The 21,385-nt window shown below is 45.5% G+C and overlaps 1 protein-coding gene across 1 annotated transcript; it reads right to left on the bottom strand.

Annotated features, from left to right (window-relative positions):
- Positions 1-472: 472 nt before the first annotated feature.
- On the bottom strand, positions 473-20,729 carry LOC311144654 (endothelial lipase-like). The gene is made up of 10 exons (XM_084180704.1): positions 20,627-20,729; positions 14,189-14,370; positions 13,741-13,920; positions 12,220-12,331; positions 11,698-11,922; positions 11,142-11,384; positions 4,440-4,560; positions 1,982-2,212; positions 1,519-1,626; positions 473-1,372 (listed from the first exon to the last, which is right to left on the bottom strand). Exons 1-10 carry the CDS (start codon positions 20,715-20,717, stop codon positions 1,357-1,359), a joined length of 1,509 nt encoding a protein of 502 aa, XP_084036830.1. The 5' UTR covers positions 20,718-20,729; the 3' UTR covers positions 473-1,356.
- Between the last annotated feature and the right edge of the window lie 656 nt (positions 20,730-21,385).

The following is a 21,385-nucleotide window of genomic DNA, read 5'->3' as shown; positions in this document are numbered from 1 at the left end:
CCCCTCAGATTACTCCCAGGATCACACCATGGGCTATGTTCTGCTAGAGTTAGATTGGTGAATTTCCACTGTCAAAATGAGGCCAAACTCCTAGGCACTGTAACACAACTTACTAAAGTAGCACCCTCAAACCAAGGAATCTGAATCCGTGGCAACAGTACTTCTAGATAAGGGGAAGGCAGTACCTTGACCATCTGCTTGAAACCTCTTTTTGGTTGAAAATGTGTCTTTTCAGCGTCGTGCTCACTGAGCATCTGGGAATGGTCAGATTTCTGGCCATAAAAATTAGCTCAACATAAGTGTTTAAAGTAGTAAGCTAACCGGTTAGTAAAACCCTTTGACATCAAAACGTGAGTACCTTCTGCAGTAATTTCAACTATTCTATACTTTGAGGATGAGCCAAAAGGAACAGCCTTTTGGGCCATGCACCTTGGTCATCCAGCCAAAGAAAAATAAATACCAAAATGGAATCATTAGAGATTGTTTTTTTTTCAAAAAAACATTTACATTGTACATTATATACATACAGATATCTGTTAGAAATAACAATAATAGCAACACATTCCACAGAAGCAGGATTGCAAAATTCTGTTACATTTTCCCCCAAAATTCCCAGGTTTTTCAGAAATCCCGGTTGGCAGATTACCGGACACCGAAGGGACTAACTATCAAATCCGCAATCCTTCAACCAGGATTTCTGGAGAACCTGGGAAATTTTGAAACCCTACAAACACAGTGAAAGATCATAGTGCATGTAGCACAGTCACCTCCTTCAGTTACACGTCAGGGTTTACACATTCATCTCCCACTGCTCTGCCCAAAGCCACGCACACACACACAATGTGCACGCACGCAGACACATTCACAAGATATTCACTCAACCACACAAATACTGCATCTCAGAAGAAATTATTCAAAACAATGTGCTTCATTCAGTACAGGGTGTGCTTGGGATTGATAAATAAACTATGTTCCCCGCAGTGCTTCCACTTCATAAGTTAATACAAATATACAGTAAAAAGAGACTAGTTTTGTTGGGGGAATGTCCGATGGATAACACACCCGTTTATTTTGAGTTGAACAGTCCGTCCGCACAAAGAAACGCTCCGGGAATTCTCAAGACAGTCCCGACAGACAGCACACCAAGGCCCGCCCCCACAGCCAGCACTTGGAAGTCCCATTGGCTAGAGCCAAGAGGCCACCAGTAAACATCCAGGTGCATCCCAAGTCCAAGGCCTCTCACCGTGTGCTCATCACTCTTCCAATCAAAGTGCTCAGACGAAGAAAAGGCGCTGCTTACCGACATTCCTTCCGCCTTTGGGTCCCCATGGTGTTGGTGCGTTGATTGTTGAATCCTTATAAGTTGTGCAATCTGTCAATCAAAGCAAGAGGACCTGTCAATATACTGGATTGATTAGACATGTACACATTAATCTCAGGACCTTGTCTAAATGGTTTAAAGTGATGTATCTAAGGAGACACCGTTAGGGAACTCAACACTAAGTGAATGGGCTGTACCTTTTTCTACTGGGTTTGACCTCCCAGCCATCACGACACTTGACGTACGTGATAACCTGTCCTGGAGAGATCTCAGTCACTGAGGGGTCCTGGGCACAGAACGTGAACCTACACAAGCACAAACAAGGAAATGAAACAAGGAAACAGGTCAATACAAAAAGACAACATAATAGAGCAGCAGACTTAAGATACAAAACAACCAAATCCCAGTTCAAAGTGAAAATACACTGAATGTTAAAACGGCAAGATGCAGTTGATTCAAAACTAAAATTACTCCATTTCCTGATTTATAAAGAAAGGTCGTTTTGATTGAGAGTATTATCAAATCAAAAGATGGCCGACTGCTTGGCGAACCAACCATAGAAATACAATTACTAGAACGAAATCCCTATTCTGAACTCCTTTTCCATTCTAGTAATTCTATGGAACCGACCACTCATTGAACGGCATATGAAAAACGTACTTCTTCTGCGTTTCTCCACACTTGACACGGATCCTGCGGACCTCCAGCACCTGGTTGGTGGTCGTGCTGTTGCTGTTCCAGGACCAGAAGGACTTCTTTATGTTCTTCCAGAAGGACCCTAGGGACTCGGTCACCCCCTCCCAGCTCAGACGAATCTTCAGCAGGTCCCCGATGTCATCCTCGGTGAAGACCAGGAAGGTGTTGGTTAGGTTCAGACCCACTTTGTTTGGACTGGAGGGGGAGAGGAGAGGGCCACAAAAAGGGTCAATCACAGGTCATCGTCTAGATACAGTAAAATAGTATTCACTTATTTGCCATTACACTTTTGTGCAGTAATAATAAAAAGGTGTTTTTAATTTGCCCCATTTCACACGTATACATAATTTGTGTGTTTTATATGCCAGTGTGAATTGGAAATGTGTTTTTTTGCATACCCCAAAGGGTCACGACCAGGATCAGCCATTATCAACAGCGATCCTGGAGCAACTTGGGTTAAGTGCCTTGCGCAAGGGCACAGATTTTTCACCTTGTCGGCTTGGGTATTTGAACTAGCGACCTTTCGGTTACTGGCCCAACGCTCTAAGGGGGGGAATTCCGACCCGAATTAAAAAAACACTCTTAAATGGAATGCAATTCCCTTTCTATGCACCCTTCTCTCTATGCTTATTCTGACCTTGAACTTAAGCATGATATTCACCTGCTATTCGTTTGCGGTGGAGATCGAATAAATGAAGGAAGGCGGTGTCTACAGATACACCACCTTTTAATTTATTTTTTACCCCTTTTTCGTGATATCCTATTGGTAGTTACAGTCTTGTCCCATCGCTGCAACTCCCGTATGGACCCGGGAGACGAAGGTTGAGAGCCATGCGTCCTCCGAAACACGACCACGCCAACCCGCACGGCTTCTTGACACACTGCTCGCTTAACCCAGAACCCAGCCACACCAATGTGTCGGTGTTGCGACCGAAGTCAGCGTGCATGCGCCCGGCCGCCACAAGGAGACGCTAGAGTGCGATGGGACAAGTACATCCCAGCCGGCCAAACCCTCCCCTAACCAGGACAACGCTGGGCCAATTGTGCGCCGCCTCATGGTCTCCCGGTCGCGGCCGGCTGCAACACAACCCTGGGAACGAATCCGGATCTGTAGTGATGCAGTGCCTTAAATCGCTGCGCCACTCGGGAGGCCTAGATACACCATGTTCTGACCTTGACTTCATTCCCTCATAATTCCACAACCTTTGAGCACGAGGAAACCATGAATAAGGTCAAGCGAAACTGCCTGTTCCAAGTGGAAAAATAATTTACCCCCCCACCCCCGATAAAAATATAATTCTCCATGCACTGTAATTTATACATTGATAAGAGCTAGGTCAATTAGTAATCCATTTGGAGAAGGGAATTGTAAATCACAAGAGGTTGGTGGCACCTTAATTGGGGAGGATGGGCTCGTGGTGATGCCTGGAGCAGAATGGTATCAAACACATGGTTTTATTTTACAATTTCTATCGTGTTAAATATTAGCCACTAGCGACAGCCACCGTAAGTAATACCCACATACATTTATAAACTGTCACGTTAGTGTTAGTGTCCTTCAACTTAAAGCCTTCATTTTGCGTAATTCCATTCACCCTTGTTTCCTCCGTCACGTCAGTGTGGTTGTTCCTGAGGGTTGCTAGCATTAGTGGACCATATTAGGCTAATGAATTACAAGTTGTGCAATAATTTGGGACATATAACCCATTTTAAATCATTATGGAACTCAGACCACACACACAGCAGTTTAAACCTGGAGCAAGTTTCACGACGCCATCAATACAGTTCCATGATTAGTGAGGATTATTAGGACTACTGGTCAACCCCTATTGTACACTTCTCATCTTCCAATATTTCATAGATTGAACTTGAATATGACAACTTTCAGGATGAATCAAACCACTATTTTGGTGTGTAAAGGCTCTCCAAACCTGTTTATTATTTCTTATGATTCACACATGTTTCTAACCCAAAACGATCTACTGAGTATTTTAAAATCTACCAGTTGGTGCTGAAACCAACATATATGCATATATTTAGATGCTTTCTTTCACTGATCCCTATATTCTGAACCCGTTTTCTCCATGTATTCTAGCGAGCCTGTCGGCAATTCTATTTTTTATTTTTTTATAATAACGCCGTATTTAAAATGCATTAGATAAATATACTGAAAAACCCTATTGAATGAAAACGCATAGAAAATCTGTTCGCCAGCAAGCGTGATGGTTTTCAGCGGTTGAATTAAAAATGTATTCAGTGCGTGAAACCGGGAACCACGCCTGAAAAGCCTATTACAAAACATGCATAAGGCAAGTCTGAATACCAATCACTAAGTGCGTAGGAAAGCCGTATATATATTTCCTAAGTCTGAATCAGGCCCAAAACCGCTAAGCTACCTGCCACTGAGTACAGCAGTACTCACATGTCTACATGCAGGTCATCGGTGTCATCGTGAGCTCCATACAGCTTGACGTGGAAGGTCGGGTCAGCATCGTCAGCCTGCTTTCTGTTGAACACGTGCATCTTCATCTGGTAATGGATGCCTAGGGCGGGACAAACGCAGCAGGACAAATAGATATCACAGGGCAGAGGCATAAAACAGGAGATATACAGTAGCTTTATGACTGCAAGATGTGAATGGGTCATACAAATAAGAGGTTCAGAGATATAGCTTGGCTACTGGTAAAGTACTGATAAGGTGCGTTATATTCAAGTGATAATGCCCGAGAAATTGGTGTCTGGAGGATATTGGCACAGGTGTTAAGCCTGAGACGAAGTAGAGAAACCGTGCCAATATCCTCCAGACACCTGCTTAGAGGGCATCACTTTTATGCAACAGGTCACCAACATTTTCAAATAATGATTGACTTTTTTGTTTTGGGTTTTGTTACTTGAACATATTCATACCATTACATCCTTCCACGAGATATACAGTACCAGTCGACAGTTGACGCCTACTCACTCAAGTTTATTTTAACTATTTTCTACATTGTAGAGTAACAGTGAAGACATCAACACTATGAAATGACACATATGGAATCATGTACTAACCAAAAAAGTGTTAAATCAAAATATAATTTTAGAATTTTCAAATAGCCACCCTTTGCCTTGACAGCTTTGCACACTCTTGGCATTCTCTCAACCAGCTTCATGAGGAATGCTTTTCCAACAGTCTTGAAGGAGTTCCCACATATGCTGAGCACTTGTTGGCTGATTTTCCGTCACTCTGCGGTCCGACTCATCCCAAACCATCTCAATTGGGTTGTGGTCGTATGATTGTGGAGGCCAGGTCATCTGATGCAGCACTCCATCACTCTCCTTCTTGGTAAAATAGCCCTTACACAGCCTGGAGGTGTGTTGGGTCATTGTCCTGTTGAAAAGCAAATGATAGTCCCACTAAGTCCAAACCAGATGGGATGGCGTATCGCTATATAATGCTGTGGTAGCCATGCTGGTTAAGTGTGCCTTGAATTCTAAATAAATCACAGACCTTGTCACCAGCAAAGCCCCCCCCCATGCTTCACCGTGGGAAGTACACATGCAGAGATCATCCGTTCACCTACTCTGCGTCTCACAAAGACACAGCAGTTGGAACCCAAAATTTGGACTCAGACCAAGGGACAGATTTCCACCAGTCTAATGTCCATTGCTCGTGTTTCTTAGCCCAAGCATGTCTCGTCTTCTGATTGTGTCCCTTAGTAGAGGTTTCTTTGCAGCAATTCGACCATGAAGGCCTGATTCACGCAGTCTCCTCTAAACAGTTGATGTTGCGATGTGTCTTACTTGAACTCTGAAGCATTTATTTGGCCTGCAATTTCTGAGGTTGGAAACTAATGAACTTACCCTCCACAGCAGAAGTAATGCTGAGTCTTCCTTTCCTGTGACTGTCCTCACGAGAGCCAGTTTCATCATAGCGCTTGATGGTTTTTGCGACTGCACCTGAAGAAACTGTCAAAGTTCTTGAAATGTTCCAGATTCACTTCATATCTTAAAGTGATGGACTGTCATTTCTCTTTGCTTATTTGAGCTGTTCTTTACATAATATGGACTTGGTATTTTACCAAATAGGGCTATCTTCTGTATACCCCCCCTACCTTGTCACAACACAACTGATTGGCTCAAACGCATTAAGAAGGAAAGAAATTCCACAAATGAACTTGTTAATTGAAATGCACTCCAGGTGACTACCTCATGAAGCTGGTTGAGAGAATGCTAAGCGTGTACAAAGCTGTCAAGGCAAAGGGTGGCTATTTGAAGAATCTCAAATATATTTTGATTTGTTTAACACTTTTTTGGTTACTACATGATTCCATGTGTTATTTCATAGTTTTGATGTCTTCACTATTATTCTACAAATGTAGAAAATAGTAAAAATAAAGAAAAACCCTGGAATGAGTAGGTGTGTCCAAACTTGACTGGTACTGTAGTCCCGAACCAAATCTAGGGTTGCTACCCTAGCGGGCTGATCGTTCGTTCCATCGGTTCGCTTGCCAGAGACACGCCAAGTATTTTTGTTTGAAATCTATGGACGTGACCCAGGCGTTCGTTCTAAATGTTCCGTTGCCATGACGGTTGGCAACATTCTTATCCCTTGCTCTCTAGCCAGCAAACGTCGGCTAACAGTCACGTCAAACAGTGCAACCAGAATAACAGCAAAGTAGCTGACTTTCCATTTGTTTAAGCTGTTTAGGTATTGTTGGGGGGGATACATCCATAACAATGAGCTGATGTGCGATTTCGCCTGGTATAGAGCAATTGCGCTCTTGCCAGGATACTGTTCAGAGGAGCTAGCCAACTACACACCTAACACAATCACTTCAAACTAAAGCTGGAATGAAAACTAGCTGAATTTCGTGTTTTTCCATTGACATCTCTGTGTGTGATTGTATGTATACATACACACACACACACACACACACTGAACAAAAACACAACAATGTTACTGAGTTACAGTTCATATCAAGGAAATCAGTCAATTGAAATAAATTATTAGGCCCTAATCTATGGATTTCACATGACTGGGAATACAGAAATGCATCTGTTGGTCAATGATACCTTAAAAAAAAGGTAGGGCCGTGGATCAGAAAACCAGTCAGTATCTGGTGTGACCACCATTTGCCCCTCATGCAGCGCGACATCTCCTTTTCATAGAGTTAAATCAGGCTGTTGATTGTGGCCTGTGGAATGTTGTCCCACTCCTCTTCAATGGCTGTGCGAAGTTGCTGGATATTGGCGGGAACTGGAACACGCTGTCGTACACGTCGATCCAAAGCATCCCAAACATGCTCAAATGGGTGACGTGGCTGGTGAGTATGAAGGCCATGGAAGAACTGGGACATTTGTGTCAGGAATTGTGTACAGAGCTTTGCAACACCGGGCCGTGCATTATTATTCTGAAATATGAGGTGATGGTGGCAGATGACTGGCACGACAATGGGCCTCAGGATTTCGTCACGCATCTCTGTGCACTGAAATTGCAATCGATAAAAAAATGCAATTGTGTTAGTTGTCCAATTTATGCCTGCCCATACCATAACCCCACCATGAGGCACTCTGTTCACAACGTTGACCTCAACAAACCGCTCACCCACACAACGCCATACACACTGTCTGCCATCTGCCTGGTTGAAACCGGGATTTCACCCATGAAGAGCACACATCTCCAGTGTGCCAGTGGCCATCGAAGGTGAGCATTTGCCCACTGACTTCGGTTACGACGCCGAACTGCAGTCAGGTCAAGACGATGAGCACCCAGATGAGCTTCCCGAGACGGTTTCTGACAGTTTGTGCAGAAATTCTTCAGTTGTGCAAACCCACAGTTTCATCATGCTGTTTAAATCAGCTTCTTGACATGCCACAACTGTCAGGAGAATGGATTATCTTGGCAAAGGAGAAATTCTCAGTAACAGGGATGTAAAGAAATGTGCGCAAAATGAGAGAAATATGCTTTTTGTGCGTATGGAAAATGTCTGGGATCTTTTATTTCAGCTCATGAAACCAACACTTTACATGTCGCATTTATATTTGGAAAAGCTGCCTGCCTGTAAGCCTCGTCCCGACGCATTAGACAGCTGGAGCATAGGCGAACTTGCCACTGGGGAATGTCCCCCCAGGATTCAGAACAGGTCGAGTCCCCCTTCCCCCCCAATAATTTATTTCAATAAAATAAATTAAAATATATGTTTTGGTTGAACCCCTGAAGGTCGGGGGCCGCATATGAACACATCAGCAATGACAAAATGTGTAGAATTGCAGGAAATTTGCTTTAAACTCCTCCCCTTTCTCAATTGTCAAACAGTAAATGGGGTGTGCCTTTGGCGGTTCATCAATGTGTCATTCTGATCATGCGCGCCGCGACCAACGTAGCAAGTTCGTCAGCTAAGCTAGCCAGTAACAGTATGACATTGAAAGTCTGTATCCAAATATCTTATTCATACATTTTTGGGGGTCTAAGCATTAAAATGACCTGGTATGATGGTGCATTGATCAGTTACAGTTTGCCTGAAGTGGACCTTTAAAAAGTAACTGTCCAGGGTTTCCACAATTAATTACTATGAGTGAAATAGTTTCTTCCAAAAACGATAATTAAGCGTGTTAAAAAGTCAGCTTTTGTGTTGGAATGGTGTGGGTGTATACCGGTCATAAAAATAATATTGTCCAGCTCATCCTCCTCGGGAGGATGCCATCAGCCTCTAAGGAAATGGTATTTCTGAAACTGTTTGTTTGAGATACAAGTTTAAGTGTTTTCTTCTCTCCAATGCTTTGGCCACAAATAGGAGTATACGAGTCAAGAACATTATTTGGGTATGAGTTAAAAAGAATATTAACTTTTAAAAGTGAAATTTTCACTGGACGGTTTCTTTATAACTGCAAACACTGTCAATAACAGCTGGTTTCACCTGGTTTTGCTCACCTGAGTATCTCAAGCTGTAGACAATTTAGATGAGAGTTCTCATCTATATTTTTCGTAGCTGTCTGTTACCGCCAAACCGATGCTGGCACTAAGGCCGCACTCAACGAGCTGTATAAGGCCATCGGCAAACAAGAAAACGCTAATCCAGAGGCGGCGCTCCTAGTGGCCGGGGACTTTAATGTAGGAAAATGTAAATCCGGTTGACATGTGCAGGCAAAAATAATTTGGACGTTTATTTTTTTTAATACTCACTCTACACCCTCCATTTGGAAAATCTGACCATAATTCTATCCTCCTGATTCCTGCTTATAAGCAAACTAAAGCAGGAAGTACCAGTGACTCCCTCAATACGGAAGTGGTCAGATGATGCAGATGCTAAGCTTCAGGACTGTTTTGCTAGCACAGACTGGAATATGTTCCGGTATTCATCCGATGGCATTGAAGAGTACACCACATCAATCACCGGCTTCATCAGTAAGTGAATCGATGAAGTCTTCCCCACAGTGACCGTACGTATATAACCCAACCAAAAGCCATGGACTACAGGAAACAACCACACTGAGCTAAAAGGGTAGAGCTGCCACGTTCAAGGAGCAGGACTCTAAACTGGACACTTAAGAAATCCTGCTACGTCTTCCGACGAACCATCAAACAGGCAAAGTGTCAATACATGACTAAGATCTGATGCTCGTCGGATATGGCAGGGCTTGCAAACTATTACAGACTACAAAGAGAAGCACAGCTACGAGCTGCCCATTGACACTAGCCTACCAAACAAGCTAAATGACTTATATGCGCGTCGAGGCAAGCAACGCTGAAGCATGCATGAGAGCACCAGCTGTTCCGGACAACTGTGTGATCACGCGCTCCGTAGCCGATGGGAGTAAGACTTTTAAAACAGGTCAATACTCGCAAGGCCAGACAGATTACCAGGACTTTTACCCAGAGCATGCGCTAACCAACTGGCAAGGTTCTTCACTGACATTTTCATCCTGTCCCTGACAGAGTCTGTAATACCTACATGTTTCATGCAGACCACCATAGTCCCTGTGCCCAGGAACGTTAAGGTACCCAGCCTAAATGACTACCGCCCGTAGCACTCACTTCTGTAGCCATGAAGCGCTTTGAAAGGCTGGTCATGGCTCACATCAACACCATCCCAGAAACCCTAGACCCACTCCAATTCGCCCCAACAGATGACTCAATCTCGATTGCACTCCACACAGCCCCTTCTCACCTGGACAAAAGGAACACCTACATGAGAATGCTGTTCATTGACTACAGCTCAGCATTCAACACCATAGTGCCCACAAAGCGCATCGCTAAGGACCCTTGGACTAAACACCTCCCTCTGCAACTGGATCCTGGACTTCCTGACGGGCCGCCCCCAGGTGGTAAGGGTAGGCATCAACACGTCTGCCACGCTGATCCTCAACACTGGGGCCCCTCAGGGGTGCGTGATTAATCCCCTCCTGTAATCCCCGTTCACCCACGACTGCGTGGCCAGGCACGACTCCAACACCATCATTAAGTTAGCCGACAACACAACAGTGGTAGGCCTGACCACTGACAACGATGAGACAGTATATTGGGAGGAGGTCAGAGACCTGGCAGTGTGGTGCCAGGACAACAACCTCTCCCTCAACGTGACCAAGACAAAGGAGATGATCGTGGACTACAGGAAAAGGAGGGCCAAGCACGGCCCCATTCTAAATTGACGAGGCTGTAGTGGAGCAGGTTGAGAGCTTCAAGTTCCTTGGTGTCCACATCACCAAACTATCATGGTCCAAAACAGTTGTGACGAGGGCACGACAACACCTACTCCCCCTCAGGAGACTGAAAAGATTTGGCATGGGTCCTCAGATCCTCAAAAAGTTATACAGCTGCACCAAAGAGCATCCTGACTGGTTGCATCACCCCCTGTTATGGAAACTGCTCGGCATCCAACCGCAAGGCGCTACAGAGGGTAGTGCGTACAGCCCAGTACATCACTGGGGCCAAGCGTCCTGCCATCCATGACCTCTATACCAGGCGGTGTCAGAGGAAGGCCCTAAAAATTGCCAAAGACTCCAGCCACCCTAGTCATACTGTCCTCTCTGCTAGCAAGCGATACCGGAGGGTCAAGTATAGGTCCAAAGGGCTCTTTAACATTTCTCTGCCCAATGTCAAACATTTGAAATGCAGGAAGTTGACCAGCTAACCCCAGCTCACCTCCGAAAGGTGTGGCAGCACGGGTCTTCAGGTACATCTTGCAGTTGCGCCGCTTCCTCATCTTCTTGGTGTTGTAACCAATGTTGTTGCAGCGGTTCTTACGGCAGCTCAGGCAGATGCCCTTCTTGAAGCGTTCGGGGTCGGTGCACTGGTAGGCAAGGCTCATGTACTCGTTGCTCATCAGGGAGTCCACAAACAGGAGCACAGCCCGCTCGTGCTCACACTTAATCACATCCATGAAGCCTGAGGAGGAAAGAGTTGTAAGCAACAGGGGAACAGCTAACTAAAAACATGACAAGCAGCCTACAGACAACTCCCATCTAGCCAAAGGAAAACAGCAGAATAGACCAGTCCCAATCTCTCCTTTCTCCCAAAGTGTACACTTGTTCACTTCCCTTCATGGATTTGAAAGGCAATGACTGGTATATGGAAACTCCCTCCAGCCTATACCAATCCAATGATTTTAGACTGGTGAGGACACACCAGGAGAAAAGGACATATTGGGACACCCGCAGTGACTTCTTCCTGTATCTCACTCCTATGTGTGGGTACTCACTTCCTCCAGTGGCACTGGTCAGCACCTCACTCAGGGCGCAGCCTGGTTGCACGTCTCCGCCGTTGGGGTAGATGTCAACGTCTCCGATGGGCTGCTGGATCCCGATGCTCACACCCAGCGCCTCACGCGTGTACGTATGCAGGATGTCCACAAAGTCCGCGTCGCCCGATGAGAGGCGCTTATCATCCCCCACCCCCTCAAACATGGGCCCTGCCGGGTCTAGACCTATAGGAGAGATGGGAGAAACAGGAACGTCTCATTTGGTGGACAAGAGAGGAGTGTGTTGAAGATCTATAGGCTTACAGCCACCTGCAGTCAATCCACCGTGACTATAGTCACGTCTTAACACATCCATCCCTCCATAAAGACATGTCGATGCTAAGGCGGTGCTGGTTTCATATTTGACTATATGGAGTTTGATTTAAAGGGGATTGGCACCATTCCAAAGGTTCAGACCGTTTGCCTTTTCAGAGTCTTGAGGAGCAACAGTGAATGATGTCATATAACCCTCCTGCCACTTACCCGTGATTCTGCCGACAGTCCCTCGCACAGACGTTCCGGCATGGCCCGCCACGTGGGCCCCCAAGCTGTAGCCAACCAGGTGCACATTCTGCAGGGGCAGCTGCTGTTCCTCCTATCAGATACAAGACAACCGACATCAGCTGCTGTTCCTCCTATCGGATACAAGACATCAGCTGCTGCCACACCCACAAGACTTGGCCCTCAGCCAATAGCAGTCGGTCGTTCCCTGGGCACCAGCCAATCCTAGCGGAGATAATGACGGCAGAATATGCACTTCCACCTTCTGCTTGTCTCTGAAGGCAGTCTGTCTACGCCACTACCCACAGCGTGAACCTGGGCTTGCGTGTCCTAGCCTGTTAGGGGGACAGAGCCTGCAAGCCTGGCCTGAATGAGACATGGGATGCAGCCCAATACTGTTAAATGGCCTACTTTCCCCTCAATCATCCATCTGAATAGAAACCAGAGTTCCCGCCCACACCTGAAAACATTGCCAGCTGTTCTGTTCATAAGGGAAACTTCCCAGCCAGCAAATCCTGCACATCACTACTACTGTAGTCAGCTGGCTGGCCTGGAAGGGTGTCGGGATACTCAGCTGTCCTCTAGCACACTGGACTCAATGAGCCCTGGATCCATCTCCGCTCGCTAAACTACTGGAGACAGTCCTGGGCCTAGTTTCCCCAGAGCCTTTGTAGCGTTAAGATCATTAGAACCATCTTTAGTAGCCAATCTGTTTCCCAGAACTTTGATCTAGACCACTCGTAGGTCAGCCAAAGTGCATCGTCAGATTCTTTTGCTCTTCCACGTCCCTTTATTCACAGAAGATCTCCGCTAAACATAGAATCAAGATGTTTAGGCTAGGCATCCATCTGACCACTGATAACTTCAGAACCAAGTTGACTACAAAATACCAAGTTGCCAAAGTATTTGCAATTGTTACAAACATGTGAAAGATACAAATGATGCTTCAAATTTAACAACAGATGACTGCATTAAGTAGCCACTCGGCTATGGTCTCGTTTCAGCCTCAATCTATGATTTAGTGCATTATTATTGGGTAAGCATAATAAGCCACCTCAATATTTGCATATCTCTCTAGGAGCTGATCCGTAGTCAGTATTGTGGAATAATTATAATGTTAAGGTAAGATTTGAGTGGAGAAGGCTGAGCCGAGAGCAGCTTTTCTTTTGATCAGTTTCGAGACGTGTTCTAACGACGCACTTAGCGAACAGTCTCTCTACGTGCTTGTTCGGGAAAAACACTTTAAAAAAGTTGGCTCGTAAATAATGACGCAACTGGTACGATCATCGTAATGCTTAAGTTACGTCGAAACTAGAAAACGAGGCCCCTGTACTGTCGCACATTAATCATTCAGATAAAACGTCCCTGAGAGAGAAACACGTCGCCCCTTACAGTGTCCCATGAACGCTCAGTACGCGTAAGCTTAGAGATCAATGTATTCAACAGCCCTGCTCACCGACGTAGGACACCGCTGAACAATCAAATCAATCCAATCACACACACCTGGAGCCAGTTGATGGTGGTGGCGACACTGAGGCCGACTTGGTGGGTGTGGTTGACAGCGTCGGGGTAGAGCTGGTGGGCCATGGGCAGCCAATCAACGATGACCACGTTGGCCTCCGGCTCTCGCTGCATCATGGCCGCCACCAGCTTCCGCATCCAACTCTCAAACATCCCACTCATCTGTAGAGGAGAGAGCAGGTCAGTGATCCTCAAACTTTCACACTCCTAACACTCTGCCCTTGGGCCCGCTAACCCGTCGCACATACAAACCTCTGACAATCATACAAAACCCTTTGGAGAAGAGCAACCCCCTCCCTAAAACACACAAACCCTTCCTAAAAAAAAAAAAAACAGACATCAAAAGGCTCACTGAAGCAAACTGTGTGACAAAGGGAATGGAGGGCTGTCTATGAGGGAGAGGGGATAAGGAGTGTGTTCTTCTGTTTACCGTCCAACCGTGGATGATGAAGAAGGTCTTGGCTGTGACGTTGAAGCCACACTCCTGCAGACTCCTCTTCTCACCAGGCAGCAGGATGCAGCCGTCCACGTCTAGATCCAGGCTCTTCCTCATGTTGTATGTGATCCTGTCATGGAGCGCCTCATCGCCGTATAGCACTTGAAACGCCTCATCTAGGAGAGAGACAGCGAGAGAGCATTAGGATGCGCAACATCTCTAGGTGCATGAAAAAAAAAATTATCATGCAAGATTCCGACACACATTCCACTTGAATAATCACATTTATTTATGAAGCTCTTTTTATATCAGCAGATGTCAAAGTGCTATACAGAAACCCAGCCTAAAACAGCAAGCAATGCAGACGTAGAAGCATGGTGGCTAAGAAAAACTCCCTAGAAAGGCAGGAACCTAGGAAGAAACCTAGAGAGGAACCAGGCTCTGGGGGGTGGCCAGTCCTCTTCTGGCTATGCAGAAATAAACAAAGAAAAAAGGTATTTACAAATATGAGCTGTTCATTCAGACCCTTTGGCTCGACGCAATCTAAGCAGTCGATCCAAAGTGCTTCTAACAATTGTCAATAAATTGCCACCTCTGCAGGAAAGAAACATTGTCTATTCCCCGGGATTTCAAGGTAGAGGCTGAGCCACGATTGGCATTCACATAACGCCGCGCGACCGCATAGCCGCTGTTCAGCTGTTCTTAATCTGAGGGAGCGTTTCTACTGAACGTAAACAAGCCCACATGGGCATTAGAGCGGGTAAACATGTGTTGTACTAGTATTTTATAAAGTATTTTATTCTTCACCCGAACATGGGTTGGAACAATGTGTACAATGTCTGCAGGGGTAGAAGCCATTAGGGGGACCTGGGAGCCAGGTAGAGGGGGAAGGTGCCGGATAGGGGGACCTGGGAGCCAGGTAGAGGGGGAAGGTGCCGGATAGGGGGACCTGGGAGCCAGGTAGAGGGGGAAGGTGCCGGATAGGGGGACCTGGGAGCCAGGTAGAGGGGGAAGGTGCCGGATAGGGGGACCTGGGAGCCAGGTAGAGGGGGAAGGTGCCGGATAGGGGGACCTGGGAGCCAGGTAGAGGGGGAAGGTGTCGGATTCGGGAACACACTGCACAACGCGATCTCTCTGATATTGCGACCCCCCTCCTAAAGCATACCAGGGGAGGGTTAGACGCAAGTCTTTGAGCGAGGCGTCACTCTGGAGAATGTGCCAGCGTTTGAGGATCGCGCTTTTTATCTGCCTTGCAGACTGGTTGAATTCAGTGGAAAAATAATCCCTAGCAGATCTCACATTTGTTTTCTTTGGTGAGGAGGGCGGCTCCACCAGTGTCTCGTGCTTTATGAGCCATGTTGAAGAGACTCACTATAGCCGTGTTCAAGGAACCTCATTATTTAGTCTCAAAATAATTTGCGGCAGTTTCGCATTAGTCTAGGAATTGACTAGTAGGAATATTGCGTTTTAGGACGATTACTGTCATATCCGCACTAGATGGCGCGCACGAGCAAGATTAAAACATCATTGCGCGAGCGAGCAAACGCTTGAGTCGAGAAAGAAGAAATGTGATCGAGCGAGCAGAGAACAGGTTCCGCAAGTACAGGCCAGCGTGCTGCGCGCAAATTAAACTTGAGCGCTTAGGAGTGTGACGGAGCAGAACTGCGTTTTCACACGCAGTAAATTAATTCAAAGAGCAGAGAGTTTTGTTTGCCTGAAGAAATACTTACATTTTACATTTACATTTTACATTTTAGTGTCAAGACTCAGAAATAAAAAGGAGGTAAGTTCGATGGTTAGCTAGTTTCTCCACTGAAAAACTAACTAATCAACTAGGATTTCAATATAGAAATTGAAGTAGGCTAACTAGGTGAGCTAGGTGAACCTCAGCTAGCTAGCTAATGTTCGCTAACTAACCAAAGCTGCGGTCTATTGGTTAGAAAGATGGTTCTATACTGAAGGTATGTGATGGGCATTGCTAAACACTATGAATAGTGTAGGTAAGGGTGGAAGTGATGAACTTATAGGAGGATAGCTCCTGCGCATCCGAGTGTCAGCGTCACTCTTACCATGGAATTGCCCCACATCTTATCACTTATTTGGCTAAATTATTAACCATTGCTGTATCAAGAGGAAACAGCAGTCTTAAAATGGACTGCTACCTCGAACGCAACATTAAGGGCTCCCGAGTGGCGCAGTGGTCTAAGGCACTGCATCTCAGTGCTTGAGGCGGCACTACAGACCCCCCGGTTCGATTCCAGGCTGTATCACAACCGGCCGTGATTGAGAGTCCCATAGGGCGGCGCACAATTGGCCCAGCGTCATCCAGTTTTGGCCGGTGTACGCCGTCATTATAAATAAGAATTTGTTCTTAACTGACTTGCCTAGTTAAATAAAGGTAAAAAAAAAAAAAGATGTTAAAACATTTAAACTCAAATTGAATGCTGACATTTCATTTTCCTCTCTCACTCCAGTTGTTCTCAGGAGACAGGTCAGTGTAAAGAGAACACCTTTGACCAGGTGGAGTCAGGCTTCTACTTCATCACCCTGGACCACTACACCAATGAGGCAGAGGACCTCAAGTTTGGACCAGTGAGTCACCAACTCATGTTATGCCTCACAACTCCGCACATCTGTGTCGCGCCACCTTCCTCAAACTCCAGCGCCATACTTTTGTTTAGCAAGGTCTACAGATTGTACAAGGATTTTAATTTGGGACTTCGACTGCGTGCTAAATTTAATTCCATCTCCCGTATTGTTCTGCCCTCGCTATAGATTATGCAGATGCCTGACTAAAAACCTGGAGAACTTCACTGGTTCTGAGGGAGGTGACGTGGCCACAAAGTGCCTGGGACACCTTCCAGTGATACCGCTGTCTAGAGAACAGCCAGAGGGTGGTCAAGACATCTGCCCCAACTTTAGTGTCAGCTATGCTGCACCTGGGAGCTAAAAAGGTATGGCACCGCACTCCAAACAGTCATATATGCTAAAAACAGACTTATGCTCATTTATGTGATTCTTAAAAAGGGGCAATCATTTAGTTTAAACAATAACAAAGTGTTCTCCTCGCCCGTTTCGTAAAAAGCTGAGGGACGGGGGCTGGAGAAATGGAACCACTCAAATGCATAGACAGAGCCATGGATGCAAGGACTGACCATCACGCCTCCTAAAACCCCTTTGAAGGAGACGACCCAAAGTTCCTCGCCTACAACCTCCTCCAGTGGAGTTTGAGAACGACGCGAGAGGGAGTGAGGAGTTGAGCAGAGATTAATTGAGACGGGGCTCAATGTCATTGTTTTAGGTGGAATCTGATGTTGAAAGACATTTATTCCGTTTGCGCTCATATCCTTGTTCTACTAGTGCCCTTTCCACAGATGGTTCTGGCTTGCTGATAACATCCGATGACTCCTCTGTTACTGACTATTCAATAAAAACTTCCAATGTCAAATATAAATACAATGTGCCATTCTATAATTGGTAGAGCATGGCGTTTGCAACGCCAGGGTTGTGGGTTCGATCCCCACAGGGAGGGGGGCCAGTATGAAAATGTATGCACTCTGGATAAGAGCGTCTGCTAAATGACTAAAATGTAACATGTAATAGACGATGGTAGTTCCCAATCAGACAATTAGTGTAAAATTTTTTTAAAAAGATAAACTTTTCCAATGTTTGGTGACTATGTCCTGATTCAGTTCTAAACCACCATCATCGAGTCCATCCTCCATCACTGCAAATGGATGGTCTGCTGAGGGCCATGGACTGCCATCTATTGGAGGACCTGCACGACTCCAGGGCAAAGGAGGACCTGCACGACTCCAGGGCAAAGGAGGACCTGCACGACTCCAGGGCAAAGGAGGACCTGCACGACTCCAGGGCAAAGGAGCGTGCAGTAAAGCTAATCACCAACCCCTTACACCAAAGATTCCCCTCCGGCAAACAGTTCAGGTCAATCGCGACCAAAAACCTCCTGCCACCGGAATAGTTTCTTCCCCCGTGCCATGACACTCATCAACAGTCCAACTGGTCCTCTCATCCATGGACTCTGCACTACTCACCCTGCACCATCATCCCAAAACTGCACATCTCTTAAAAATGCATAATTTAGCTTATTTGTTTACATTTTAGTCATTTAGCAGACACGCTTACCCAGAGCGACTTACAGGTGCAATTAGGGTAAAGTGCTTCATTCAAGGGCACACGGGTTTTTCCAGTCAGCTCGGGATTCGAACCAGCAACCTTTAGGTTACTGGGGCAACGCTATTAACCACTAGGCTACCTGCAGCTTCTAGCGTTCATACTATATCTGGATCTGTGGAAATTCTGCATCTATCTACTTTATTTTTTGTCTATATATTCTGTTTGTAGCAGCACCATTTCACAGTCAAATTCCTGTACGTGCAAATGTATTCGGCGAATAAAGCTAATTCTGACACGTTAACCTGAGTTCAGCTGGTTTATCATACGTCAGTTTACATTCTATTATTGGGGTCTCGTTACATACTGAATGAACAGTAGCAGGTAGCGGATTCTCCCATTTGTGCCTGGTTAACCAGTAATGGGCTAGCTAAGTTTAGCGCGTAGATTCCCCTCAAGGTATACTATAGAGCGTTGTGCCAGTAACCGAAAGGTCGCTGGTTCTAATCCCCGAGCTGACTAGGTGGAAAATCTGTCGATGTGCCCTTGAGCAAGGCACTTAACCCTAATTGCTCCTGTAAGTCGCTCTGGATAAGAGCGTCTGCTAAATGACTAAAAATAAATAAATAATAATAAATAAATACCAATTACAATGCATTTCATTTGGTTATCAAGCTGCTGGTTTCCCCAGTCGTACTGCTCAACCCGGCCAGCAAGCTAAACAGACTTCTCTGCAGCGCATCGCAAACAGAACACTCCTAATAGCCAATCACAACACTGGACTGGCCAACGGCAGGAATTAGTTAGTTCGTCCATCACGCCAATGAAAGTGGCCAATCTAACGTTTCTAGACCCCATCCTCAGCCTAAAATCTAAACCTAAAGGTTCCAAGACTTGAGTGTAATTGAGAGTAGTTACTGAAAAGCAGCCTTTGGCAATCCTTTGTGAACTTCCTGAGTTCACCTGTTACTATAGTACAGACCGTGTATAAAGTGTAGGAATGTGCTGTAGGTATCAGGTGGCGTGCACAGACACCCAGCTGCCTCCTACACGGCAAGCTCCGCACTCCAGAACTCCCCCGCACTTTCTTTTATTCCTATCGCCATGTGCTCTTACTGCCACGCGAGATACCGGCAGAGTAAAACTAGACAAAAAGATGATGGTCTGCGTCTCAACAAGGCAAATACTGTATTCAGGATAGAGTAAATTAGAAATTGCATTAACAATATTTAGATAACTTGTTGTGACTGCCAGACTATTAATTATTCTTGGGAACAGGACACAGTGGACGTCACAAAACTGCTTTCAGCTAGGAAAAACAAAACTTTTAAAGATGGTCGAAATGCAATGTTCCATTTTGATTGATTACAGACTTGTATAGCTAACATGTCAATAGTCCGCGGGGCACTGCGGTTCTCGGTAAAACGCGGAGTCATCGGAAAATCTCAATTCCAAATAGGAACCACAAGATGTGACGTCTTGTCCGGGTTTTACGCCACATCGCGAGCACTTCCCAAGGACACGTATCTCACATTAAAATCCATTCCCGCTCTTCCCAGTCTCCATTATCTCACTTGTTCCTCGTTGTACAATCAATGCAATTAAAACCCAGACAACCCGTGCCAATTGGTTAAATTGAAAATTAACTTAGTCCCCTGTAGCTCAGTTGGTAGAGCATGGCGCTTGCAACGCCAGGGTTGTGGGTTCGTTTCCCACGACTGTAAGTCGCTCTGGATAAGAGCGTCTGCTAAATGACTAAAATGTAAATGTAACTCTGGATAGATGTTGGGTACTTTCCATTGAACCTGCTTCTTGTCTGAATGACACCTTCCTCATGGTGTGTAGGATATTGACTGTCATTCTAGTAATAATAATAATATGCCATTTAGCAGACGCTTTAAACAAAGCGACTTACAGTCATGCGTGCATACATTTTTTAACGTATGGGTGGTCCCGGGGATCGAACCCACTACCCTGGCGTTACAAGCGCCATGCTCTACCAATTGAGCTACAGAGGTAGTGGATAGCCTAATATTTAAAATCTAGGCTTACCGAATTCCACAAACTTGGACCTCGGGACCCCAAGGGGTGCACGTTTTGGTTTTGCCCCAACACTACACAGCCGATTCAAATTATCAAAGCTTGATGACTAGTTGATTATTTGAATCAGCTGTGTAGTGTTAGGGCAAAAACCAAAACGTGCACCCCTTGGGGTCCGAGGAGCGAGTTTGGGAAACCCTGGGCTATGCTGTTAAAAAGTGTCAATGAAATAGTCTGATAAGGATTTCATATTCTTACCTTTGAATTGTTCGTTGCCTTCCACTCCCGACGCAATGAGCGCAACTGCACAAAGTAGGAAAATCCACAAAGAACGAGTGACATTTTTCATTTCTTTCTCACGCAAACAAATGTGAAGTCCGTCGATGTAAAGATAATAACAGCTCTTTAACAGTTGTTCGTGTTTTCAGTGCGCTTATGTCCAATTATCCAAGTGACTGTGGTTCGTGCGCGCCGTAGCAGTTGAGTGACCTTGCATCAAGTTGTTCATTAGAGATTTAAATACTTTCTCCTTTAGTCATCTGATCATCGGCAGAGCGCTACGTGGGGATTCAAGGCTTGCAATTGGTCAATACCCATTTCTTTACGTTTAAAGGCGTGGCGAAGAAATTCTGAATGAATTTGTAGTAGGCTGGCGTTGTCTTGAACCCTTTCATGAGCGGTCTCTGAAAGCAAACAATGCCGCCCCTGTATGAGTAGCATACACTGAATAGAACCACTACAGTGACGCATGGAGGACTGGCCAATACCGCGGTCACAACCTGTAGGCATCACAAGTCTAACTGGACCTCTAGTCTCTCCTATCCTTTGGCATCTACCCCATAGTAACCCCTCACGCTTATAGAGGCTTTATTTTTTGACAGTAAAAACACTGAGCAAGTGATGTGGTCGATTTTTTTTGGGAATAGCCTATTGTGTTTCAGAGAGGAAACGTTATTAGTGTAATTTTTACCTTTATTTAACTAGGCAAGTCATTTAAAAACAATTCCTTATTTACAA

The sequence above is a fragment of the Coregonus lavaretus genome (assembly GCF_964263955.1).
Source record: "Coregonus lavaretus genome assembly, chromosome: 17".
Lineage (NCBI taxonomy): Eukaryota > Metazoa > Chordata > Actinopteri > Salmoniformes > Salmonidae > Coregonus > Coregonus lavaretus.
The sequence above is the reverse complement of the archived record's forward strand: the minus strand, read 5'-3'. Positions and strand labels throughout refer to the sequence as shown.